The sequence below is a fragment of the Furipterus horrens genome, unplaced genomic scaffold (assembly GCF_987537825.1).
Source record: "Furipterus horrens unplaced genomic scaffold, mFurHor1.1.pri manual_scaffold_19, whole genome shotgun sequence".
Lineage (NCBI taxonomy): Eukaryota > Metazoa > Chordata > Mammalia > Chiroptera > Furipteridae > Furipterus > Furipterus horrens.
In genome coordinates this window covers 2,113,051-2,137,987 of record NW_028327189.1, presented here as the reverse complement: position 1 = coordinate 2,137,987, position 24,937 = coordinate 2,113,051, and the positions used below count along the sequence as shown (strand labels likewise).

At 40.3% G+C, this 24,937-nt stretch overlaps 1 protein-coding gene across 1 annotated transcript in view; it reads right to left on the bottom strand.

Annotated features, from left to right (window-relative positions):
- The window catches only part of LOC149990275 (lysine-specific demethylase 5D-like), an 80,741-nt gene that overhangs the window by 28,609 nt on the left and 27,195 nt on the right, over nucleotides 1-24,937 (bottom strand). The window contains 1 exon segment of the mRNA XM_090265500.1: nucleotides 24,739-24,898. Coding sequence (XP_090121626.1) covers nucleotides 24,739-24,898 — 160 coding nt within the window.

The window sequence follows — 24,937 nt, the reverse complement described above, 5'->3', positions numbered from 1 at the left end:
AGCTAGAGGAGCATGAGACCTTCGCCCATTGTCCTTTATAAGATTATAAAGGGTCGGACTTCCGGCCAAGATGGAGGCTTAGACGGCCACGCTAGGTCTCCCTCTACAACTATAGTGGAATACAACTACTTTAAAACAAAGGATAACTAGAAATTCCAGAAAATAAAGCTACACGGAAGCCCAACATATGAAGTTATAAACCAGCGGTGCCATTTGGGCAGGTAAGAGTTAAAGAAGGCAAAGCTGTTTGCGGAGCGGCGGGGCGGGGCGGCGAAAAATCCTGGAGGTAATCAAGCCCCTGGCGTGCGCGACTCCAATCAAGCCCCTGGCTTGCGCGACTCCGGACGCTGGGGAGCAGCCGCAGCATCGCCTTGAACAGTGAGGCCCAGGGGGGTGGGAGGACGGATCCCGGTCTCCTAGCTGAATAACTGTGTGAATCCATCTTGGACCCCCGCCCCCACAGAAAACACCACAGGGCGGCGAAATAGGTCGCGGACAGGCAGGCGCCGGCGGTCGCTGATTTGTGACGCGTATGCAGGCACTGCCCCCTGCCCCCGACAGCCGGCCCAGGAAAACAAAACGCATCTGTCAAAATGAGGCAGGCAACTATAGAGATCCCGGTAACACAACTCACCAGGCAGCAGATAGAGAACCTGACAGATGAACAGATAAGAAACCTGTCAGAGGCTCAGTTCTGGGCCATTGTTATCAGGTGGCTTACAGAATTCACAAAAGAGCAGGAAAAAGATATGAAAGAAGCGAAAGACTTTCATAACGAAAGGAACAAAACCACATACGAGACAGATGGTGAGGAATCCAGAGTCCATTTCAACAAACTGGAATATGGAGAAGGAACAAGCAGTCAACCAATGCAGCGAGAGGAAATGGCAAGCAACAATGAGAGGATCAGAAACCTCTGGGACAGCTATAAAAGGCCCAACATAAGAATCATTGGTTTGCCAGAGAATGAGGAAGATGAACTAGAACTTGAAAAATTGAGTGAAAATATAATAAAGGAGAACTTCCCAGACTTGGGGAAGGGAATAGACTTGCAGATCCAGGAAGCAAGGAGAGTTCCCAAGAGACTGGACCCAGGGAGAACCACTCCAAGACACATTATAATCAAAATGTCAAAAATTAAAGATAAAGAGAGAATCTTAAAAGCAGCAAGAGAGAAGAAAAGAATTATGTACAAAGGGGTCCCAATTAGACTATCAGCTGACTTCTCAAGGGAAACCCTACAGACAAGAAGGGACTGGCAAGAAATATTCAAAGTAATGAAAATCCAAAACCTACAGCCACGAATACTCTATCCAGAGAAATTGTCATTCAGAATAGAAGGACAGAGGAAGTGTTTCCAGGACAAAATAAAACTGAAAGAGTTCATTAGATCCAAACCACTGTTATATGAGAAGTTAAAGGGACTGGTTTAAAAAACAGAAGCTAGGGAGATGAAACAAAGGCAAACGAAACAGGCAACGAGAGTGGAAAAGGAACTGTGGGTAAGGGAAACATAGTGGAGGGAGGCCAACAGGGAGGGGGAGTGGGGAGAGGGAGGGAGATGATATAGGAATTGGGGATCATGGTAGGAGGGAATGGAATAGACGGAGAGAGGTTGGGAGGAACTGTAAGCACAACTAATGGACATAATCTAAAAGGGGGGGACAACTGGAGGGAGGGGGCCACCGGGTGGAGGGGAGCAGAGGGAAGGGAAAGGGGCACAAATGTAATATTTTAATCAATAAAACACATTAAATCTGAAAAAAATAAAAAATAAAAAAAAAGAAAAAAAAAGATTATAAAGGGTCTTAGTCTGAAAGGGGGGAAACTGTTACAGAATCAGGGGAGTCCAAAAACAAACCCCAGAGTTGGCGGCTGGGAGAGAGGCAGCAGGAAGCAGCTCTCAGGATGCCCTTGCATGCCTGGAGCTAGTGGCTGGATACATTGTTGCAAAGATCCGCTTTACTTCCAAGACTCGGGAAGATGGGAGGGATCTTGGACTGTGGGTTGGTAGGGAAGAAGCAGACAGAGCCTACGTAGGGTTCTGTGAAGGGTCAGAACTGTTTGCAACACCCACTGCGTGAGAGGACGCATGGGGAGAGAAGAGGCAGGGAGGAAGAGAGAGGAGCTGCAGACATTTTGGGCTGGCTCTGGCTCTAGGAGGCTCTCTCTCTCAGGCTCTCTCTGGCCCTCACGCTCTCACTCTCTGGCTCTTGTGGGCTCCCTCCATGTGGCTTGGAGAAGGGATCTCCAGGCTGCTTTAAGAAGGGGCTCTTGCCAGGCTGCTTGGAGAAGGAGAGGAGATCCATGCGGCTTGCAGGAAGAAGGCAGTTTACAAGGAGGCTGAGAATCCAGGTGGTCCTGCATTGAGAGCTGGAGGGCACCACAGCACAGAAAGGACCTCCCCAATCAGAACTGAGTGATTGGCAGCTACTGGTAAAGCTGAACTATGTCTAGGAAGTAGGGAAACGGTGTTTCTGACTTTCCTAAGACTGGCCAGGTCTGGGAGGGGGGAGGCAGGACTTTGTGTAAATAAAGAATTCTTTTTTCTTTTCACCAAGCTCTGGTATTCAGAGTTATGATTCTGGCGGCGGGCAATCAGGCCCCTAAGTAAACAGCCCGTGGGTTCTGTTTCAATTGGAGCAGCCCAGAGGTTCTGTTACAACTCTAAGTATTCCTTCTCCCTCTATCATCTCAAAATCACTTCCCTTTCAGGCATCTCTTTAGCTTCTTTTCTTTTCCTTTCTTTATTCTTCCTTCCTTTCTTTTCTTTCTTCCTTTCTTTCTCTTTTCTTCCTTCCTTCTTCCCACCCCACCTATATTAATTTAGCTCATAGGTTACTGTTAGTTCTGTGGTAAAACTTTTTCACTAATTTTATGCCTACTTTTTTTCTCTTCTCATTCATCTTATTTGGTGTGTGTGTATGGGTGTTTGTTCTCTTACACACTACATATATGTGCTTTACAACTTCTGTTTAAACCTAATACTACACATTTCCCCTCTCTTAAGTCATTCTGCCTTCTTCCTTCTTTAGTATACAATATAAATTTAACTTTCTCTCACTGCCTTGTTCCTACTCACTATTACTGCTCCTCTCACTACCTTTTCAAAAATCATTTGTCTTTCAGTTAGTCAACTCTTATTTGTTTTTCCTTTTTTACAAGTCTCAATCTCATTACATTCCTATTAATACTGGCTCATTAGCAGTTCATACGGTGATTGAGGGTGGGGTATATCTTGTGGGTTTGAAATTCTTGCTTGGGCTGGTAGGTTTGTTTTAGCAGCAGCTCAACAACTGTTCACAAAACTAAGTGGGCAAAGCGACTCTTGAGTCAGCTAAATGTGGGGAAGGACCCACTGAAGAGAAATAAAACAATAACCAAACCCAAAATACTACCAGATAGCCCAAATAAAAGGGATAAAGAGCATCCCAAGAGCATCAAGTTTAGGAGATCAAGGAGTCCGCATCACTGAATCCCACAGAACTCCAACCACAGAAAGTCACAACACAAGACAGGATGTCAAAGCAGATCATCTAAGAAGCAGCAACAAACAATAAGAACCAAATAAGATGGAGAGACAAAAAATAACACCCCATCGAAAGGAAAGGAGGAACTTTCAGAAGGAGGGATAGATGAAACAGAAGCAAGGAGACTATCAGACATGAAATTCAAAACAATGGTAACAAGGAAACTCAATGAACTCAACAAACTCAGAGAAAACTACGATGAATTCCAGGGGACTATTAAGAACTTCAGAGAAGCTACAAGGAACTTAACACTACACCAGCATTAAGGACATAGAAACTATCAATGAGAGCCAGGAAGAAATGAAGAATACATTACTCAACTGAAGAACACAGTAAAAGGAATCAAAAGCAGGCTAAATGAAGCAGAAGATCAGACCAATGAGCTACGGGACAATGTAAAGAAACATTCCTAGAGAGCACAACAAAATGAGAAAAGACTGAAAGAGAACAAAGAGTGTTGAAGAGAGCTACAGGACAACATGAAATGTAATAATATCCATAACACAGGGATACCAGAAGGAGAATAACACGACCAAGGGATAAAAAACCTGACTGAAAAAGTAATGATAGAAAACTTCCAGAACAAGATGAGAGAAAAAGTCTGACAACTACAGGAGGCACAGAGGGTCCCAATGAACATGCACCCAAGGAGGCCCACTCCAAAATACATCATAATAAAAATGGAAACATTCAAAGATAAAAATAAAAGAAAATCCTAAAGGCAGCAAGAGAAAAGCAGCAAATAACATACAAGGCAACTCCAATAAGGCTATCAGCAGATTTCTCAACAGAAACATTACAAGCCAGAAGGAAATGACAAAAAAATATTCCAAGCAATGAAAAACAAAGGCCTACACCCAAGAATACTCTACCCAGCAAGGCTCTCATTCCAAATGAAAGGTGAAATAAGGAGTTTCCCAGACAAAGGAAGACTAAAAGAATACATCTCCACCAAACCAGCATTGCAAGAGATTCTAAAGGGAACACTTTAGGAAGAAGAAAAAGAGAGGAAAAGGAACACAGGTCCAAAGGGGAAAAAAATAAAAATAAGTACATACCTATCAATAATAAACTTAAATGTAAACAGAATAAATGCTCCAATAAAAAGATCTTGGGTAGAAGAATGGATATGAAAATATGACCCACATAAGTACTGTCTACAAGAGACCCACCTCAGAATAAAAGACTTACATACTGAAAGGGAAGGGATGGGAAAAAGTATTTCAAGCAAACAGACATGAAAAAAAAGCTGGGGTAACAATACTTATACCAGACAAAATAGATTTCACAAAAAAGCCCATAAGAAGAGAAAAAGAAGGACATTTCATAATACTTAAGGGAACAATCCATCAAGAATATATAACCCTTATAAACATATATGCACCCAATAGAGGAGCACCCAAATATATAAGAAAAATCTTGGAAGACTTCTAGAAAGATATCAAAGGAACACACGCATAGTAGGGGACTTTAACCCCCCCAGCATCAATGATGGACAGATATCGAGGAACTGAACAACACTCTAGAAACCCCAGAGAAGTAAAATATACATGCTTTTCAAGTGCACACGAACATTTTCAAAGATAGGGTACACATTAGGACAAAAAACATGCCTCAACAAATTCAAGAAAACTGAAATTATATCAAGCATGTTCTCAGATCACAAAGCCTTGGAACCAGAAACCAATCCCAGGGAAAAACTCAAAAAAATTCAAATTCATGGAGCATGAATAACATGCTATTAAATAATGATATCAAGGAAGAAATTTAAAAGTTTCTGGAAACAAATAATAATGAGCACGCAACAGCCCAAAACCTATGAGACACAACAAAAGCCATACCGAGAGGGAAGTTCATAGCAATAGAGGTCTACTTAAAAAGGATAGAAGAATATCAAATAAAAAATCTAACCCAAAAGATACAAGAAAAAGAAGAATGACAACATATAAAGCCCAAAGTGAGTAGAAAAGGAAATCATCAAGATCAGAGCAGAATTAAATGACTAAACAATTCAAAAGGTCAATAAAACTACAAGCTGATTCTTTTAAAAGATTAACAAAATTGATAAGCCTTTAACCAGGCTCATGAAGAAAAAAAAAGAGGACCCAAATGAACAAAATCAGAAACAAAAGCGGAGAAATCACAACCAATACCACAGAAATACAAAGGATTGTTAAGAAATTACTATGAAAACTATATGACCAGAAATTTGATAACCTGGATGAAATGGACAAATATCTGGAATTATATATTCCTCCAAAACTGAATCAAGAGGCACGAAGTCTGAATAGACCAATAAACAACTAGTGAAATTGAACCAGTAATCAAAAAACTCCCAGCATCAAAAACCCTGGACCAGAAGCCTTCACAGGCGAATTTTACAAAACATTTAGGGTAGAACTAACGTCTATCCTTCTCACCTATTCCAAAAAAAGGAAGAACAGAAAAGATTCCCAAACTGTTTCTATGATGCCAGTATTATCTTAATTCTAAAACCAGGTCAGGAAACAAGGAAAACTACATGCCAATATCACTGATGAATATAGACGCTAAAGCCCTAAACAAAATATTGGCAAACTGGAAAGAGCAACACATTAAAAAGATCATACACCATGATCAAGTGGGATTCATCCCAGGGATTCAAGGATGATTTAATATTTGCAAATCAATAAACATACTACATCACATAAAAAAAAAATGAAAAGACAAAAATCACATGATCATATCAATAGATGCTGAAAAAGCATTTGATAAAGTACAACACCAATTTATGATGAAAACACTCAGTAAAATGGGAAGAGGAGGAGCCTATCTCAACATAATGAAGGCTATATATGAGAAACCTGAGGCCAACATCATACTCAATGAGCAATAATGAAAGCATTCCCCCTAAGATCAGGAACAAGCCAAGGATGTCCACTCTCCACTACTTTCAACATAGTCTTGGAGGTCTAGCCACAGTTATCAGATAAGAAAAAAAAAAGAGGAAGTAAAATAATCATTGTTTGCAGATGACATGACAGTATACATTGAAAACCCTTTAGATTCATTAAAAAAAAAGAAAAAAGAAACTATTCAACCTAATAAGTGAATTTCGCAAAATAGCAGGGTATAAAGTCAATATTCAGAAATCGAAGGCATTTCTGTACACCAACAATAAAAAAAGAGCTAGAGATTCTAAGAAGCACCAACAAACAATAGGAGTCACAAAAATGGGGAGACAGAGAAAAAAAACCCCTTCAAAAGGAAAGGTAGTGTCCCCAGAAAGAGTGCTAAATGAAATAGAGGGGAGCAAACTATCAGATATGGAATTGAAAGCATGGGTTATGGAGAAGCTCAATGAGCTCAGCGGAAACTACAAAGAACTCCAGAAAAACTACAATGAACTCCAGAAGAACTATAAGGAACTTACTGAGAATTATACCAGCATCAAAAAGGACATGGAAGCGGGGGGGGGGGGACCAAGATGGCCGCGGAGTAGGAACAGTGTTCTCAGCTCGATCCTGTTAAGGAGACAATCCAGGAGGAACAAACTCGGGGAGGAATGACTGAGTGAGTGGGAATATCTGATAACGTGAACGGGGAGGAGATTGTGGGAGCAGCGTGGAGGGGGTTGGAGGGGTTTATCACAAACTGCAGGCTGAGTCATTCTGAGACTCCGTGCGTTTGCAGTATCAAGCCGGAGAGCTCACTAGCCGGGAGTGAATTCTTGTAGGGAGCTAGGGAGAGGATTTGGCCGAAAAAGCCAGAGGAGGGAGAGAACAGTGAACAACCAGGACTGGGAGAAACTGTGTGACCTGAGTCTAGAGAGAAACATCCTCAGCTGCAACCTCCGACAGAAAGCTTGGCATCCCGGGCACGCCCAGCACTTGCGCTAGGGCCCTACAGAACAAAGGAGCAGTTTTGGGGCTAGGAGACGGGCCGCACAGAAAAGCTGCTGCGGAACTCCGGACCGGGGGAGAACTGTGTTCTTGAAATCAGTGTTTGCTCTTTAGTCGCGCTAGAATCCCACAGAATAAAAGGCAGGTTTGGGGCTAAGAGAGAAATAGGACGTGCAGGGTGTGTAAGTAGGGAAGAGAGCGGAGGCGGAGGTTCTGGAGGGGAGATGGTTTTAGCGCAAGGAGAAGGGCCCGCAGGGAAGGGCTGCTGTGAAGTTCCAGACCAGCAGAGAGCTCCGGGGAAAGAGAGTGCTGCGCAGACCGACCACACTAGAGTCCCACAGAACAAAGGGACGGTGCTGTGGCGGGAAGAAAGATAGAGCGCGCAGGCCGATAGACAGGGAAGCCAGTGGAAGCTGTAGCTCGGAATAGAGACAGTTTTGGGGCAAGGAGAAGAGCACAGGCAGGAAAGCCACTGCAAAGCTACAGACTAGGGGAGAGGCCCTGGGCAGGAAAGGGCCACTGGGCCCAGCACTTTGACCGACTGTGCCAGAGTCCTGCAGAACACAAGGACAGTCTTGAGACAGGGAGAGAGGTAGGGTGCGCAGGCATATAGACAGGGAAGAGAGCAGAAGCCTAGGAATAGAGACAGGACTGGAGGCAGGGTGGGGATTGGTGGCAGCCACAGGCTGGACCAACAGAGGGAAGGAGTAGCTGGACAAGCCTGAGGAGGGCTGAGGCTGCCTCAGGAGGGAACAACTAAAGGCAGCTCACAGCAGAGCGGTGGTAGGCCCACGAAAAAAAGACGAGCAACCCCAGAATCAAGCAGAACCCTCCCACAGCCAGCCAACCAACCAGAAAAGATTTGAAACTCATCGAATTTTGAATAGGAGCAGACTCAGGAAGGAAGCAAGGAAAAACCAAAAAACAAACAAACCAAAAATACCCAGAGACTGTGCATAAAAGTTGAATTGAGTTAAAATCCTCATTCTTTTATCTCTCACTCTCTCTCTAACTACCCCTACCGTCAGTCCCTTCTTATTCTCGCTCCTTTTCTCCCCTCCCCTTCCCTCCCTTCTCTCCCCTTAGCATTCTCCCCTGCATCCTATTCTCAGTTAATTTCTTAATTTTAAGTTCTCTCCCTTTCTCACCCTCTCCTTTCTCTGCGCTACGCACCTTCAACTTTATTAAATTTCTTTCTTTATTTTGTCCCCCTTCAGTCTATATTCATTTTTCTTTCATCTCTTGTCCTTATTTTCCTTCTTTCCCTATACATAATCTCTCTCTCTCCCTATTCCACTTTATATTCTAATCTCTTAATATTGAAATTATAATTCTAATCTATCCCCCTCTCCCTTTACTCTCCCATTCTTACCCCTTCTCTTTTTCTACCCCATCCCCCCACTTCTTTCCCTACCTCTTGTATTTCTCTCCTTCATCCTATCTTTTGCCAACTCTTCAATTTCAATCCTCCCCTCCCTAATATCTCCTCTTCCTCCTGATTTCCTTCCCTCCTCTGAGCTCTTTTCCTCCCAAATCCTCTTGCTTTCCTATCTCCTATTCCTCTCTCTCTATATTCACCTTTTCTCTCTATCTTGCAACTTTATATCATGTTTTAATCTCTTAATCTTTTTTATAACATATAATTTAAAAAAGAATTTTAATCCAGTCCCCTCTCTTCTACCTCCCCTTCTTCTTTTGTTCTCTCTCGTACCCTTCTCTTCTCTACTTTCTCTCTCTCTTTCCTCTCTCCCTTCCTGTCTTGCTATTTTCTACTCTGTATTTTTATCCTTAAAAAATTCTCTCTCAATCTATTTCCTACCTTCTAACCTCCCCAGCCCTCTCTTTCAATTTCTGGCTGTCTGTCTACCTGGATGTCTGTTGTGTCTACCCTACCTCCCACGCTAATCATATAGTATATACCGATTATATAATCCTAATACTATACACTTCCACTTTCTCTCTCCACACTGTAACCCTCCCCTCCTTTTCTAACAGACAGTGTAAGTGTTAATTGTTCTCTTACATAACCTTGATCCCAATTGCTAATATTAATACTCTATCAACTTCCACCTCAAAAATTACCCTTCCTTCATTTAAAACAACTCCTTTCTGTTTCTCCTACGAAATAAGAGTCCCAGTATCTCCACAAGTATATTAACACGGGCTCATTTGCAGACTATAGTGGGATTGTATTTGGGGGAGACATTGGAGGGTGCGGGTTTCTTGCCTGGGTTGTGTAATTATGTTTTAGCAGTACCTTCACAAAAGATCTCAAGACAAGGTGGGCAGAGTGACTCTCAATCAACTAACCAGAGAAAAAGATCCACGAAAAAGTAGCTGAAGTACAACCAGACAGATTAAAGAAATATCATCAAGGACAACACAGACGGAGATCCAGGAGGGCGAAGGAGTAAGTGGAAGCTACACTAACCCGCTCCCAGGACCAGCCAGTGCTGACTCAGCCCCAGTACAGCAGACAGACCATCCCCCTCCAAGTGGTGTCATACTAAGGGGATATAAAAGCCCTGCCTACAGGAATTAAGTTGCCACACCCACGGTCCTTAAGCTTGACGGCTGATCACAGATTGAGTATAGTAACAACTAAAGAAGAGAGACAAAGGCAGTAGATCCCTGGAAGTCTCCAACAGGCTGCCTAGGGCCAGTCTGGTACATGATCTGACGCTACCAGAGGCAGATCCAGGAAGAACTGATCATTCCAAGAAGCACCAACAAACAAAAGGAATCACAAAAATGGGGAGACAGAGAAACAACCCTCCATCAAAAGGAAATGTAGAATCCCCAGAAAGAGTGCTAAATGAAATAGAGGGGAGCAAAATATCAGATACGGATTTTAAAACATGGATTATGGAGAAGCTAAATGAGCTCAGCGGAAACTACAAAGAACTCCAGAAAAACTACAGTGAACTCCAGAAGAACTATAAGGAACTTACTGAGAATTATACCAGCATCAAAAAGGACATGGAAGCTATCAATAAGTGCCAGGAGGAAATGAAGAATACAATCTCTGAATTGAAGAACACAGTAGAAGGAATTAAAAGCAGGCTAGAGGAAGCAGAAGATCGGATCAGCTAGCTGGAGGACAACGTACACAAAAACTCCCAGACAATGCAACAAAATGAAAAAAGACTGAACAAGACTGAAGAGGTTCTAAGACAGCTGCAGGACAACATGAAACGTAACAATATCCATATCATTGGAATTCCAGAAGGAGAAGAAGAAGAGCAAGGGATAGAAAACCTCTTTGAAAAACCAATGGCAGAAAACTTCCCTCACATGAGGAGAGAAAGAGTCACATAAATCCAGGAGGCACAGAGGGTCCCAATGAAGATGAACCCCAACAGGCCCACCACAAGACACATCATAATTAAAATGGCAACATCCAAAGACAAAGAGAGAATCCTAAAAGCAGCAAGAGGGAAACAACTAATAACATACAAGGGAGCTCCAATAAGGCTATCCTCAGATTTCTCAGCAGAAACACTACAAGCAAGAAGGGAATGGCAAAAAATATTCCAAGCCATGAAAAACAAAGGCCTACAACCAAGAATACTCTACACAGCAAGGCTTTCATTCAAAATGGAAGGCGAAATAAGGAGTTTCTCAGACAAAGGAAGACTAAAAGAATACATCTCCACCAAACCAGCAATGCAAGAGATGCTAAAGGGTCTGCTCTAAGAAGATAAAGAAACAGAGAGAAACAGAGAAGAACACGAGTACAAAGGGGAAAAATGACAATGAATAAGTACTTATCAGTAATAACCTTAAACGTAAATGGATTAAACGCTCCAATTAAAAGACATAGGGTAGCTGAATGAATTAGAAAGAATGACCCACATATATGCTGTCTACAAGAGACCCACCTTAGAACAAAAGATCTACACAGACTGAAAGTAAAGGGATGGAAAAATATATTCCAAGCAAATGGACATGAAAAAAAAGCCGGGGTAGCAATACTTATATCAGACAAAACAGATTTCACAGCAAAGTCCATAAAAAGAGACAAAGAAGGGCATTTCATAATACTTAAGGGAAAAATCCATCAAGAAGATATAACCCTTATAAATATATATGCACCCAACTTAGGAGCACCCAAATATGTAAGGAAAATTTTGAAAGACTCCAAGAAAGATATAGGCAGCAACACACTCATCCTAGGGGACTTTAACACCCCATTGTCAACAATGGACAGATCTTCAAAGCAAAGAAACACCAAAGATTTTGAGGCACTGAACAACACTCTGGAACAAATGGACTTATTCGATATATATAGAAGTTTACACCCCAAAGAAGCAAAATATACATATTTCTCAATTGCATGTGGAACATTTTCAAAGATAGACCACATGGTAGGACACAAAACAAGCCTAAATAAATTCAAGAAAATTGAAATGATATCAAGCATCTTCTCAGATCACAATGGCTTAAAATTAGAATTCAACCTCAAGGAAAAAACTCTAAAACATTCAAACTCATGGAGAATGAAAAACATGCTATTAAATAATGAATGGGTTAACAATGACATCAAGGAAGAAATCAAAAAGTTCCTGGAAACCAATGATAATGAACACACAACAACCCAAAACCTATGGGATACAGCGAAAGCAGTCTTAAGAGGAAAGTTCATAGCAATACAAGCCTACCTAAAAAAGCTAGAAGAATCTCTAATAAAAAATTTAACCCTTCAGCTACAAGAACTAGAGGAAGAACAACAAGCAAAGCCCAGATCAAGTAGAAGGAAGGAAATCATCAAGATCAGAGCACAATTAAATGACATAGAGTCTAAAGTAACAATTCAAAAGATCAACAAAAGTAGGAGCTGATTCTTTGAAAAGATAAACAAAATTCACAAGCCTTTAGCCAGGCTCATCAAGAAAAAAAGAGACAGAACCCAAATAAATAAAATCAGAAACAAAAGAGGAGAAATCACAACTGATACCACAGAAATACAAAGAATTATAAGAAATTATTACGAACAACTGTGTGGCAAGAAATTTGACAACCTAGAGGAAATGGACAGATTCCTGGAAAACTATAGTCTGCACAAACTGAATCAAGAAGAAGCAGAAAGTCTGAATAGACCAATAACAGCTAGCGAAATTGAAGCAGTAATCAACAAACTCCCAGCACACAAAAGCCCAGGACCAGATGGCTTCACAAGTGAATTCTACAAAACATTTAGGAAAGAACTAACTCCTATCCTCCTCAGACTATTCCAAAAGATACAAGAAGAGGGAAAACTCCCAAACTCGTTCTATGAAGCCAGTATAACCCTAATTCCAAAACCAGGTCAAGACACAACAAAGAAAGAAAACTACAGACCAATATCGCTGATGAACATAGATGCTAAAATCCTCAACAAAATATTGGCAAACCGGATCCAGCAACACATTAGAAAGATCATACACCACGATCAAGTAGGATTCATCCCAGGGATGCAAGGATGGTTTAATATTCGCAAATCAATAAACGTGATACACCACATAAACAAAATGAAAGACAAAAACCACATGATCATATCAATAGATGCAGAAAAAGCATTTGATAAAGTACAACACCCATTTATGATAAAAATTCTCAGCAAAATGGGAATAGAGGGAGCATACCTCAACATAATAAAGGCCATATATGAGAAACCTGAAGCCAACATCATACTCAATGGGCAAAAACTGAGAGCATTCCCCCTGACAACAGCAACAAGACAAGGATGTCCGCTCTCTCCACTCTTATTCAACATAGTCTTGGAAGTTCTACCCACAGCAATCAGACAAGAAAGAGAAATAAAAGGCATCCAAATTGGAAAAGAGGAAGCAAAACTGTCATTATTTGCAGATGACATGATAGTGTACATAGAAAATCCTTTAGACTCCACTAAAAAACTACTCAATCTAATAAGTGAATTCGGCAAAATAGCAGGATACAAAGTCAATATTAAGAAATCGAAGGCATTTTTATACACCAACAATAAAAACTCAGAGATAGAAACTAAAAGAAAAATCCCATTTACCATAGCAACAAGAAAAATAAAATACCTAGGAATAAACTTAACCAAAGAGGTAAAAGACCTGTACACAGAAAACTACATAACACTGAAGAAAGAAATTAAAGAAGATACAAATAAATGGAAGCGTATACCATGCTCATGGATGGGGAGAATCAACATCATTAAAATGTCCATACTACCCAAAGCAATTTATAGATTCAATGCAATCCCTATTAAAATACCAGCAACATATTTCACAGACCTAGAACAAATACTTCAAAAATTTATATGGAACCAAAAAAGAGCCCGAATAGCCACAGCAATTTTGAGGCAGAACACAGTAGGAGGAATCACAATACCCGATATCAAACTATACTACAAGGCCACGGTAATCAAAACAGTCTGGTACTGGCATAAAAACAGACATATAGATCAATGGAACAGAATAGAGAGCCCAGAAACAAGCCCAGGTTCATATGGTCAACTAATATTTGACAAAGGGGAAAAGAACATCAAATGGAGTGAAAAGAGCCTCTTCAACAAATGGTGTTGGGAGAACTGGACAGGGACATGCAAAAAAATGAAACTAGACCACCAGCTCACACCATACACCAGAATAAACTCAAAATGGATCAAAAACTTAAATGTAAGCTGTGATACCATAAAAGTCCTAGAGGAAAAAATAAGCAGGAAAATTTCAGATACCCCACGTAGCAACATTTTCACTGATATATCTCCTAAGGCAAGGGAAATAAAGGAAAGAATAAACAAATGGGACTACATCAAACTAAAAAGTTTCTGCTCAGCTAAAGAAAACATCAGCAAGATGCAAAGGAAACCAACCATATGGGAAAATATATTCGCCAATGACATCTCAGACAAGGGATTGATCTCCAAAATATATAAAGCACTCATATGACTCAACACCAAGAAGACAGACAACCCAATTAAAAAATGGGCAAAGGACCTGAACAAACACTTCTCCAAAGAAGACATACAGAGGGCCCATAGACATATGAAAGTATGCTCAACATCACTAGCCATCAGAGAGATGCAAATTAAAACCACAATGAGATACCACCTCACACCAGTCAAAATGGCCATCATCAACAAATCACCAAACAACTTGTGCTGGAGAGGATTTGGAGAAACGGGAACCCTGGTGCATTGCTGGTGGGAATGCAGATTGGTGCGGCCACTGTGGAAAACAGTTTGGAATTTCCTTTAAAAACTAAAAATGGAACTGCCTTTTGAACCAGCAATTCCATTGCTAGGATTATATCCAAAAAATCCCGAAACACCAATTCAAAAGATCCTATGCACTCCAATGTTCATAGCAGCACTATTTACAATAGCCAAGTGCTGGAAACAACCTAAATGCCCATCTGTAGATGAGTGGATCAAAAAACTGTGGTACATTTACACAATGGAATTCTATGTAAAAGAAAGAAAGAAGGAACTTCTACCATTTGCAACAACATGGATGGAACTAGAGAAAATTATGCTTAGTGAAATAAGCCAGGCAACAAAAGAAAAATACCTTATGCTGTCACCTATTACAGGAAACTAATGAACAACACAAACAAATGAGCAAAATTGAACCAGAGGTATGTAAACAAGAAGTAGACTAACAGTAACAAGGGAGGCGGGGGAGGGGGGGAGGAAAAGAAAGGTGTAAGGATATGGGTCAGGTTAAAAAATATATATATATATATATATATATATTAATGACCCACAGACAGGTGCAACTGAGTGGGGACTAAATGTGGGGGAGGGGAGGGACAGGGTGCAGGGAAACAAGAGGGCTAAAAAAGTGAGACAACTGTAATGGAAAAACAAAAATTTTTTAGTGGGCGAAAAATGAAAATATGAAGAATGGAAATGCCAGTTCAGTGAATATTAGGACAAAGATTTTCCTTCACGTTGTATATTTTTCTCCCTATTTGATCCCTCCAGAGTTTGGCATTCTAAACAAGTAAGTAATGACATAAGTTTCTTTGCATAGAACTAATAAGACCAGTTGTTAATAGAGGTTCCTTTTTTTTTGACCAAGTCTTTGACTGGAATGTCAAGCCTAAAGGAAACATACTTGGGCTCAGATTGTTACCAGAAAGCCCTGAGGAACTGGGAATGACTTTCAAAGGTAATAAAAGCCCGTGAGATAAAAGGCCTGGTACCATGTTTGGTTGTGCGGTCCACAGCAATCTTTCCAGGGAAGGAACGAAGGTTGTTTTCCTGAAAGATGGCTAGAAGGGACCTTAAGGCACAAGGAAAGACCAGAAAGACTTGGAAAAAACAGGTGTGTACATGCAAGGATGAATGCCGGATATGTGGCACAGCTTCTGTGCCCTGAAGAACAGACTGAAGGTCACCCCAAATATTCCTTGGGTAAGTTCCAGCAAAGCAGAACTAAAGATCATAAGTGATCATTTGCTGCTCTTGTTATGTTTATGCAAACGAACAGGATAAATTAAAAATGGACTTAATGTAGTCCCTTTAAAGACAAGGAGGGTAACCTTAGGGAGAAAAAATTATTATTCAAGGAAAATCACAATGATCAGTAGTAGAGTATAAAACAGGGCAACTAACCGTCTTAAAAGTTTCTTCTCCAGATTTAGAGACTTATTTGAGGGTTATGTTACATAAATTAACACGTGTTTTTTGTTTTCAAAGGACATAAGCCAATGATCACATTACCTGAGTGATTATCTGTACACATAAGCCTCACTTAATCCTCTCTGCAGCGCTGCCTCCTGAGACTCAACGGTTTGGCTGAACTAAATGGCTGGGTTTGTGAAGAATGGGGTGGTCTGTGGGCTTCACTTTAAAACGGGTTTCTCTTTTCTATCCTAATGGCTTGGACAGAAAAGGCCCAGAGGTCTGAGAGGGGGAAAAACCTAAACGATTTACCTCAGCCCAAACTAAGTATAATGGGCAAAAGGGTTTTGGACAGGCGAGATGTGCCTAGCACACCTTCTTACAAAGAAGCTTTTTTTTTTTTTTCCCTAATATGGAACATTGAAAAATTAATCCCTGCCTTTTGTCATCTAGTAGTTATGGATTGAGTGATGTCTTTTAACCCATTTCGCCAAATCTGTTGCCCCCAGAACACAAGGACAGCAGCCTGTTAAACGAAGCACCCCGTTGACCGGAGACAGCCAACTGACCTGGAGTCTGCACGATCCTTCCCCATGTGGGAAGGCCACCCTCCCCTCCACACCCCCACTCTTATTAGGGTTTTCTGGACCCAAGGGTAGGTAGGACGACGACCATGTCCAGCTTGAAGCAGCTAGAGGAGCTTGAGACCTTCGCCCATTGTCCTTTACAAGATTGCAAAGGGTCCTAATATTTGAGAGGGGGGGGATAGTTAATTTTTACGAACCAGGGGTATGGACTTGGGGGGGATTGCTGGGGGAGGCGGTGCTGGGTGGAGGGGAACAAGGGGGAGAAAATTGGAACTGTTGTAACAATATAATCAAGAAAAAACATTAAAAAAAACATTAAAAAAAAAAAAAGGACATGGAAGCTATCAATAAGAGCCAGGGGCAAATGAAGAATACGATCTCTGAATTGAAGAACACAGTAGAAGGAATTAAAAACAGGCTAGAGGAAGCAGAAGATCGGATCAGCGAGCTGGAGGACAATGTAGACAAAAACTCCCAGACAGTGCAACGAAATGAAAAAAGACTGAACAAGACTGAAGAGGCTCTAAGACAGCTGCAGAACAACATGAAACGTAATAATATCTGTATCATAGGAATTCCAGAAGGAGAAGAAGAGCAAGGAATAGAAAACCTCTTTGAAAAACTAATGACAGAAAACTTCCCTAACATGAAGACAGAAAGAATCATGCAAGTCCAGGAAGCACAAAGGGTCCTAATGAAGATGAACCCCAACAGGCCCACCTCAAGACACATCATAATTAAAATGCCAACATTCAAAGACAAAGAGGGAATCCTAAAAGCAGCAAGAGAGAAACAACTAATAACATACAAGGGAGCTCCAATAAGGCTATCATCAGATTTCTCAGCAGCAACCCTACAAGCCAGAAGGGAATGGCAAAATATATTCCAAGTAATGAAACACAAAGGCCTACAACCAAGAATACTCTACCCAGCAAGGCTCTCATTCAAAATGGAAGGTGAAATAAGAAGTTTCCAAGACAAAAGAAGGCTAAAAGAATACATCTCCACCAAACCAGCATTGCAAGAGAGGCTAAAGGCTCTGCTTTAAGAAGATGAAGAAACAGAGAGAGACAGAGAGTAACACGAGTACAAAGGGGGAAAATGACAATGAATAAGTACTGAAAGAAAGAAGGAACTTCTACCATTTGCAACAACATGATTGGAACTAGAGAGAATTATGCTTAGCGAAATAAGCCAGGCAACAATAGAAAATTACCTTATGCTATCACCTGTTACAGGAAACCAATGAACAACACAAACAAATGAGCAAAATGAAACCAGAGGTATGTAAACAAGGAATAAACTAACAGTAACAAAGAGGGAGAAGGGAGGGAGAGAATTGGTAACAAGGAGAAGGGTCTAGTCAAAGAACATGTATAAATGACCCATGGACATGGACAATGGGTGGAGACTGAATGTGGAAGAAGTGGGGGCAGGGTGCAGGGAAGCAAGAGGGGGAAAAAAGTGAGACAACTGTAATGGAAAAACAAACGAACAGAAAAATTTTTAGTGGGGGGAAAAATAAAAATATAAAGAATAGAAATGCAAGTTCAGTGAATATTAGAAGGACAAGGATTTTCCTTCACACTGTATATATTTTCTCCCTATCTGATCCTTTCAGAATTTGGCATTCTAAAGAAGTAAGTAAGGACCTAAGTTTCTTTGCATAGAACTAATAAGACCAGTTGTTAATAGAGGTTTTTTTGTTGTTTTTTTTTAACTAAGACTTTGAATGGAATGTCATGCCTAAAGGAGTCATGCTTGGGCTTTGGTTGTTACCAAAAAGCCCTGAGCAACTGTGACTGACTTTCAAAGGTAATAAAAGTCCACAAGATAAAAGGCCTGGTACCTTGGATGGATGAGCGGTCCATAGCAATCTTTCCAGGGAAGGAATGAAGGTTGTTTTCCTGAAAGATGGCTAGAAGGGACCTTAAGGCACAATGGAAAACCAGGAGGACCTGGAAAAGACAGGTGTTTACAGGCAAGGCTGAATGCCAGGTATGTGGCTCAGCTTCTGTGCCCTGAAGGGCAGACTGAAGGTCACCCTAAATGTTCCTTGTGTAAGTTTCAGCAAAGCAGAACTAAAGATCACAAGTGATCATTTGCTGCTCTTTTTGTGTTTATGCAAATGAACAGGATAAATTAAAAATGAACTTAATGCAGTCCCTTTAATGACAAGGAGGGTAATCTTAGGGAGAAAAATCACGATTCAAGGAAGATCACAATGCCCAGTGGTAGACTATAAAGTAGTGCAGCTAACCGTCTTTAAAGTTTCTTTTCATTTAAAATTTGTTTTCATTTGAAAGTTAAACTATGTCTGTGGCATTATCAAAGATGTTTAATTTACAGGCAAGAAGAATGTCAAATGCCTTGCAACTGGACGTCTTTCCAATAAGACAGTCTTACAGATTTAGAGACTTGTATGTGGGTTATGTTACATAAATTAACATGTGTTTTCTGTTTTCAAAGGGCATAAGCCTATGATCTCATTACCTGAGTGATTGTCTGTATGTATAGGCCTCACAATCCTGTCTGCATTGCTGCCTGCTGAGACTCAATGGTTTGGTTGAACTAAGTGGCTGGGTTGGTGAAGAACGGGGTGGTCTGTGGGCTTCACTTTAAAACTGGTTTTTCTTTTCTATCCTAATGGCTTGGACAGAAAGAGCCCAGAGGCCTGAGAGGGGGGAAACCTAAAATATTTCCCTCAGTCCAAACTAAGTATAATGGGCAAAAGGGTTTTGGACAGGTGAGATGTACCTGGCATACCTTCCTCCAAAGAAGCCCTTCTTTTCCCTAATGTGGGACATTGAAAAATTAATACCTGTCTTTTGTCATCTAGTGGTTATGGATTGAATGATGTCCTTTAACCCTGTTGCCCACAGAATACAACAAGGATGCCAGCCTGTTAAACCAAGCATGCTGTTGTCCAGAGACAGCCAACCAACCTGGAGTCTGCACGATCCTTCCCCTTGTGGGAAGACCACCCTTCTCTCCACACCCCCACTCTTATTTGGGATTTCTTGACCCAAGGGTAGGTAGGACGACAACCATGTCCAGTTTGAAGCAGCTCGAGGAGCTCGAGACCTTCGTCCATTGTCCTTTATAAGATTGTAAAGGGTCTTAAGTCTGAGAGGGAGGGATTGTTATTTTTTATTGTTAAAATATTTAACTAATTAATTAATTATTTTAAAAAAAGAAGAAGAATAGATGAAAGGGTGAGGCAGGAGAGCTTGTATGTACGACCCATGGGCATGGACTTGGGGATGGGATTGTTGGGGAAGGGGGGTGCTGGGTGGAAGGGAGCAAAGGGGAAAAAATTGGAACTATTGTAACAATATAATCAATAAAATATACTTTAAAAACAAAAGAAAAGTTGAGAAGTCAAGGGACTCTAGCATATGTTTACTGCTTAGTAAGATGGTGAACATCAGTGAGGTAATCATTAATCATAGCTGGATTCCTCAGCAAAGATGTTGGCATTGGCACTACAGCCAGTCACCAGCAATGACTGCAAGTAACTCTAAGACACTAACGCCTATTTGATTTGGAAGAGAGTAAGGAACATAACGATGCTGATGTACTGTTCCCTCTGTCATTCTCCATCTCAGGGCCTTTCACCATCAACACAAGCCCAGCTGTTAACCAGATGTAAGCACATGAGCCTAAGAGAGTGTGAGAATAAAAATGTTAACGTTATTTCCATGGAAATAGTCACACGGTTATTATAGAAATAAGCAGCATTAGCATACAACAACGTTTGTTTTGTTCTTAAATGTTGTAACACCCTCAGGGAAAAATTATCTTTATTTGAAAAAGGTAAAAAATGAAAGTACATGTTATATATCGTTGCTGGAAAATGGATTTGTTGAAACCATATGGAGAGGAAGAGGGAATCAATTAAAAACAGAAATCTAATAAATCTAAAATATTTCCCCCCCCAAAAAAACCAGCTAGAAACTAGGAAAAATTTGATTTACTGTAGCAATAAGAAATATAAAGTACTTAGGAATAAACCTAACCAAGGAGGTAAAAGACCTGCACTCAAAAAGTACATGACACCGAAGAAAGAAATTAAGGAAGGTACAAATAAATGGAAGAGAATATACCAATTTCACAACGGGGAAAAATCAACATCATTAAAATGTGCATGCTACCCTAAGTAATTTACAGATTCAACGCAATGTCTATTAAAATACCAATGGCGTAATTCACAGCCTAGAAAAAATACTTTAGAAATTTATATGGAACCAAAAAAGACCACCAGTAGTTCCAGCAATCTTGAGGAAGAGGAACACAGTAGAAAGAATCACAATTCCTAATATCAAACTATAATACAAGGCCACTGTAATCAAAAGAGTCTGGTACTGGCATAAAAACAGACATATAGATCAGTGGAACAGAATAGAGAGTCCAGAAATAAATCCAGGTTTATATGGATCAACTAATATTTGATAAAGGAGGAAGGAAGATCGAATGGAGTGAGAGGAGCCTCTTTAACAAATGGTGCTGAGAGACCTGGAGTGGGGTGTGCAAAAACATGAAACTGAACTATAAACTTACACCACACACCAGAATAAACTCAAGATGGATCAAAGACTTAAATGTAAACAGTGACACCATAAAAATCCTAGAGGAAAACACAGGAAGGAAGATTTCAGATATCCCATGTAGCAACATTTTCACTGATACATCTCCTAAGGCAAGGTAAATAAAGGAAAGAATAAACAAATGGGACTACATCAAACTAAAAGAGTTTCTGCTCAGCAAAAGAAAACATCAGCAAGATGAAAAGGGAACCAAGCATATGGGTAAACATATTTGCCAATGATACCTCAGACAAGGGTTTGAGCTCCAAAATATATAAAGAAACTTATACAACTCAACACCAAGAAAGAAGACAGACAATCCAATTAAAAAATGGGTGAAGGACCTGAGCAAATACTTCTCCAAGGTGTATACATAGAACGTCCCTAGATGCATGAAAGAATGCTCAACATTACTAACCATCAGAAGATGCAAATAAAAACCACAATGAGATACCACCTCACAGTGGTCAGAATGGCAATCAAAAACAAATCAACAAACAACACGTGCTGGTGAGGATGTGGAGAGAAGGGAACCAACCCTAGTACAGTGTTGGTGGGAATGCAGACTGGTGCAGCCACTATGGAAAAGTATGGAACTTCCTCAAAAAGTTAAAGATGGAACTACCTTTTAATCCAGCAATTCCACTGGTAGGATTATATCCAAAGAATCCTGAAACACCAATTCAAAAGAACCTATGCACCCCTATGTTCATATCAGCACTATTTACAACAGCCAAGTGTTGGAAACAGCATAAGTGCCCATCAGTGGATGAGTAGATCAAAAACTGTGGTACATTTACACAATGGAATACTATGCAGCAGAAAGAAAGAAGGAACCACTAATTTGTAAAAACATAGATGGGAATGGAGAGAATTATGTTTAGTGAAATAAGCCAGTCAACAATAACAAATACTATACAATATCACCTAATACAGGAAACTAATATTAAACAACACACATGTCAAGCAAAACTGAATCAGAGGCAAGAGAACAAGGAGCAGATTGATTCTGACCGGGGGTGGTGGTGGGGAGAGAAGGATAAGGGGAGTAAGAAGGGGAAGGTCTAGTCAAGGAACTAATATAAATGACCCATGGACATGGACGCTAAATGGGGATTGAATGCGGAAGGAGGGGTGGGTGGGGTGGGGGCAGCAATGGGGAAAAAGTGGGACAACTGTAACAGAAAAACAGTATATAAAGAAAGAAAGAAAAAAGAGAACAATCAATGTTTTATCACATGAGAGACAGCCCACACACTCAAAATATCCAAGTCAATAAAGTTATTGGTGAAAATGTGTATCTTATATTTTATGGAAAAATCCGTATAGACTTTTTGGTCAACCTAATAATTGTAAGAATATGGTAACTAAGAAATAAGTAAAAAATTACAAAATCACATTCTAGTGTAATGTAAAACCAGAACACTTGAATAAACCAATTGATCACAAAGAAAAATATAATGAGGAACTGAGAAACAGTAAGATATGACATGCAGAAAATGAATAAAGTGGCAGAATTTCTTCCTTACTGATACTTATATTAACTTCAAAATTAAACTCTTCAAAAGAAAATACTGGCATAATGCATGACAAACATGATCCAACTGTATCTTGTAGTATAAGAGACTCATCTAGATATGAAGACTCAAGGTGAGAGTGAAATAATGAAAAGATATATTTCATGAAAACAATGACAAAAGACAGCTGTGGTGGCTATCCTAATATACAATATAGACTTATTTACTTAATTATTTTAAGTAAAAAACTGTTTAGATAAAGGAGGACACTGTATTTTAATCAAAGGGTTATAATTCATTATGAAGACATGAAATTAGAATAGAAAAACAACAGATGATCCACAAACCCAAAAGCTAGTTTCTTGAAATAATTACCAAATTAATATTCTTCTAGTAAGATCATGACATGAGAGAAGACTTAAATTATTAAAATAAGAAATAAAAGTGGGGATATTACCAGTAAAGAGGTTGAGATTAGTTTAAATTAATGAACACCAAATTAATAATCAAAATGAAATATGCAAATTTTAGTCATGAATATATTGTGGGAGTGTGCTGAGTACATATGGGAAGAAATAAAACAATATTAAGCAACAATCATGAAGCAAGACAAATGGGATAACTAGCCCTTTGAGTGCCAATGTTGCTGTGAGCAATGCTGACAAATTTTCCTAAAAGTGCCAAAGTTGCTCCCAGCGACTCTTTTTTCAATGGCTATAAATGTAAATAACTATGGAATAATTCATATTTTATGTTTTGTTCTCTATTTTTTGTACCTCATATTATATATTGATAGAGTTTTTTCTCATGTTGATCCATATTTTAAATTATACATGGCAGTCAAAGAGCTAGGCAGCTACGTGATTTCGTTATCATCAAAATTAAAGCTTCTGGGTTATTTTTGAGATAGTCGTCGGCAGCCGTCCGTCTCGAGAGACGATGGTGTAGCTTCTTAAGAGTCTATCTGCACCGCCGAGAATGGCTATGCAGTCCAACTCGGGAGTGACACGGTATCTGTCTCCTCCCGTGTTGAATCGACAACTTGTGATGACGTTGGAGCGTCCTCTCCAGTGAAGCTGAAGCTACAGAGCCTGGGCAGGGTGATATGGAGGGTCTGCTGTTGCCCATGCAGCAGACCCCCCCCTCTCTTCGCAGCTGAAGGGTCCAAGGGAAAGACGGAGTCAATACAGCTTGGCTTCAGGTGCGCCGCAGGAGTTGCCGGTGTTGAGTACAACGTCAAACCGCCTTAGGGACTCCGGCTCCGGATTTTCTGTTGGGGTTTACTCCCTTAGCCTTTCCCCTGAAGAGGTATGCCGCAAGGCAGCGGAGATTTTTTGGAATCAGAGTTTTCCTTCTCTGATGTGCCCTGACTTTGAGATAGTACTGATGTTAGAAAAGAAGTTAGAAGTGCAAGTAAAAACTGATAAAATTTCAGAAATCAAAGGGGGCCTTACAGATACCAAGTCCATTTTGTACAGATGAAAAATCTTCAAAAAATTGGACATAATGTGATGAGAAGTTGTGTACAGATTATCCCAGACCTTATGGCAGTTGATAAAAGAAAAAGTGTAGTGTGTCGCAGACACAGTGTGTGCTTCTTTGCTACACATTAGTGCTTACTCTCTTTATTTTACAAATTGGCTGATAAAATTCAATCCTGGAATTTCCCTACTTGAAAACCATTCCCTGTCCCCAATGGCTTTATAGAATTAGAATTTATACCCTGTAATATTAACAGAAAACAAAACTAGACTAGGAGGCAGGACTGAAAGCACAAAATCCAGGTTTCAGCTTTGTGTTATGACTAATTATCTGATCTCTCCTTTCTCTGCCTCCTTAGGATACCCTAGTGATTTGTGTAGAATGGCCATTTGACAACAAGGACAGAAAGGGAAAGAGAGAGATGTGAGAGTTAATGTACTTCTCACATCAAAATGGATATAACAGCATTTCCACAAAACTAAATTCTTTCTCATTCCTTTCTCACCCTGCGGCAGGATTAAATCCCTCCCCCACCCACTTAAGTTCAGATACTCACTGGAACATCATGCGACATGAGGGTGTTGGGATTCATGAGTGTAACAAGCTGGTGTAGGTCAGGCTGGCTATCAAATAGCTCGGGTGTCAGCTTCTTCATCACCTCCTCTAAACGTTCTGCTGCCAGTGAGGGCACCCCATACCAGGTCTTCGGCTCACCCCTGCTCAAGGAAAAAGGAGGACATGTAATGACTGGACAT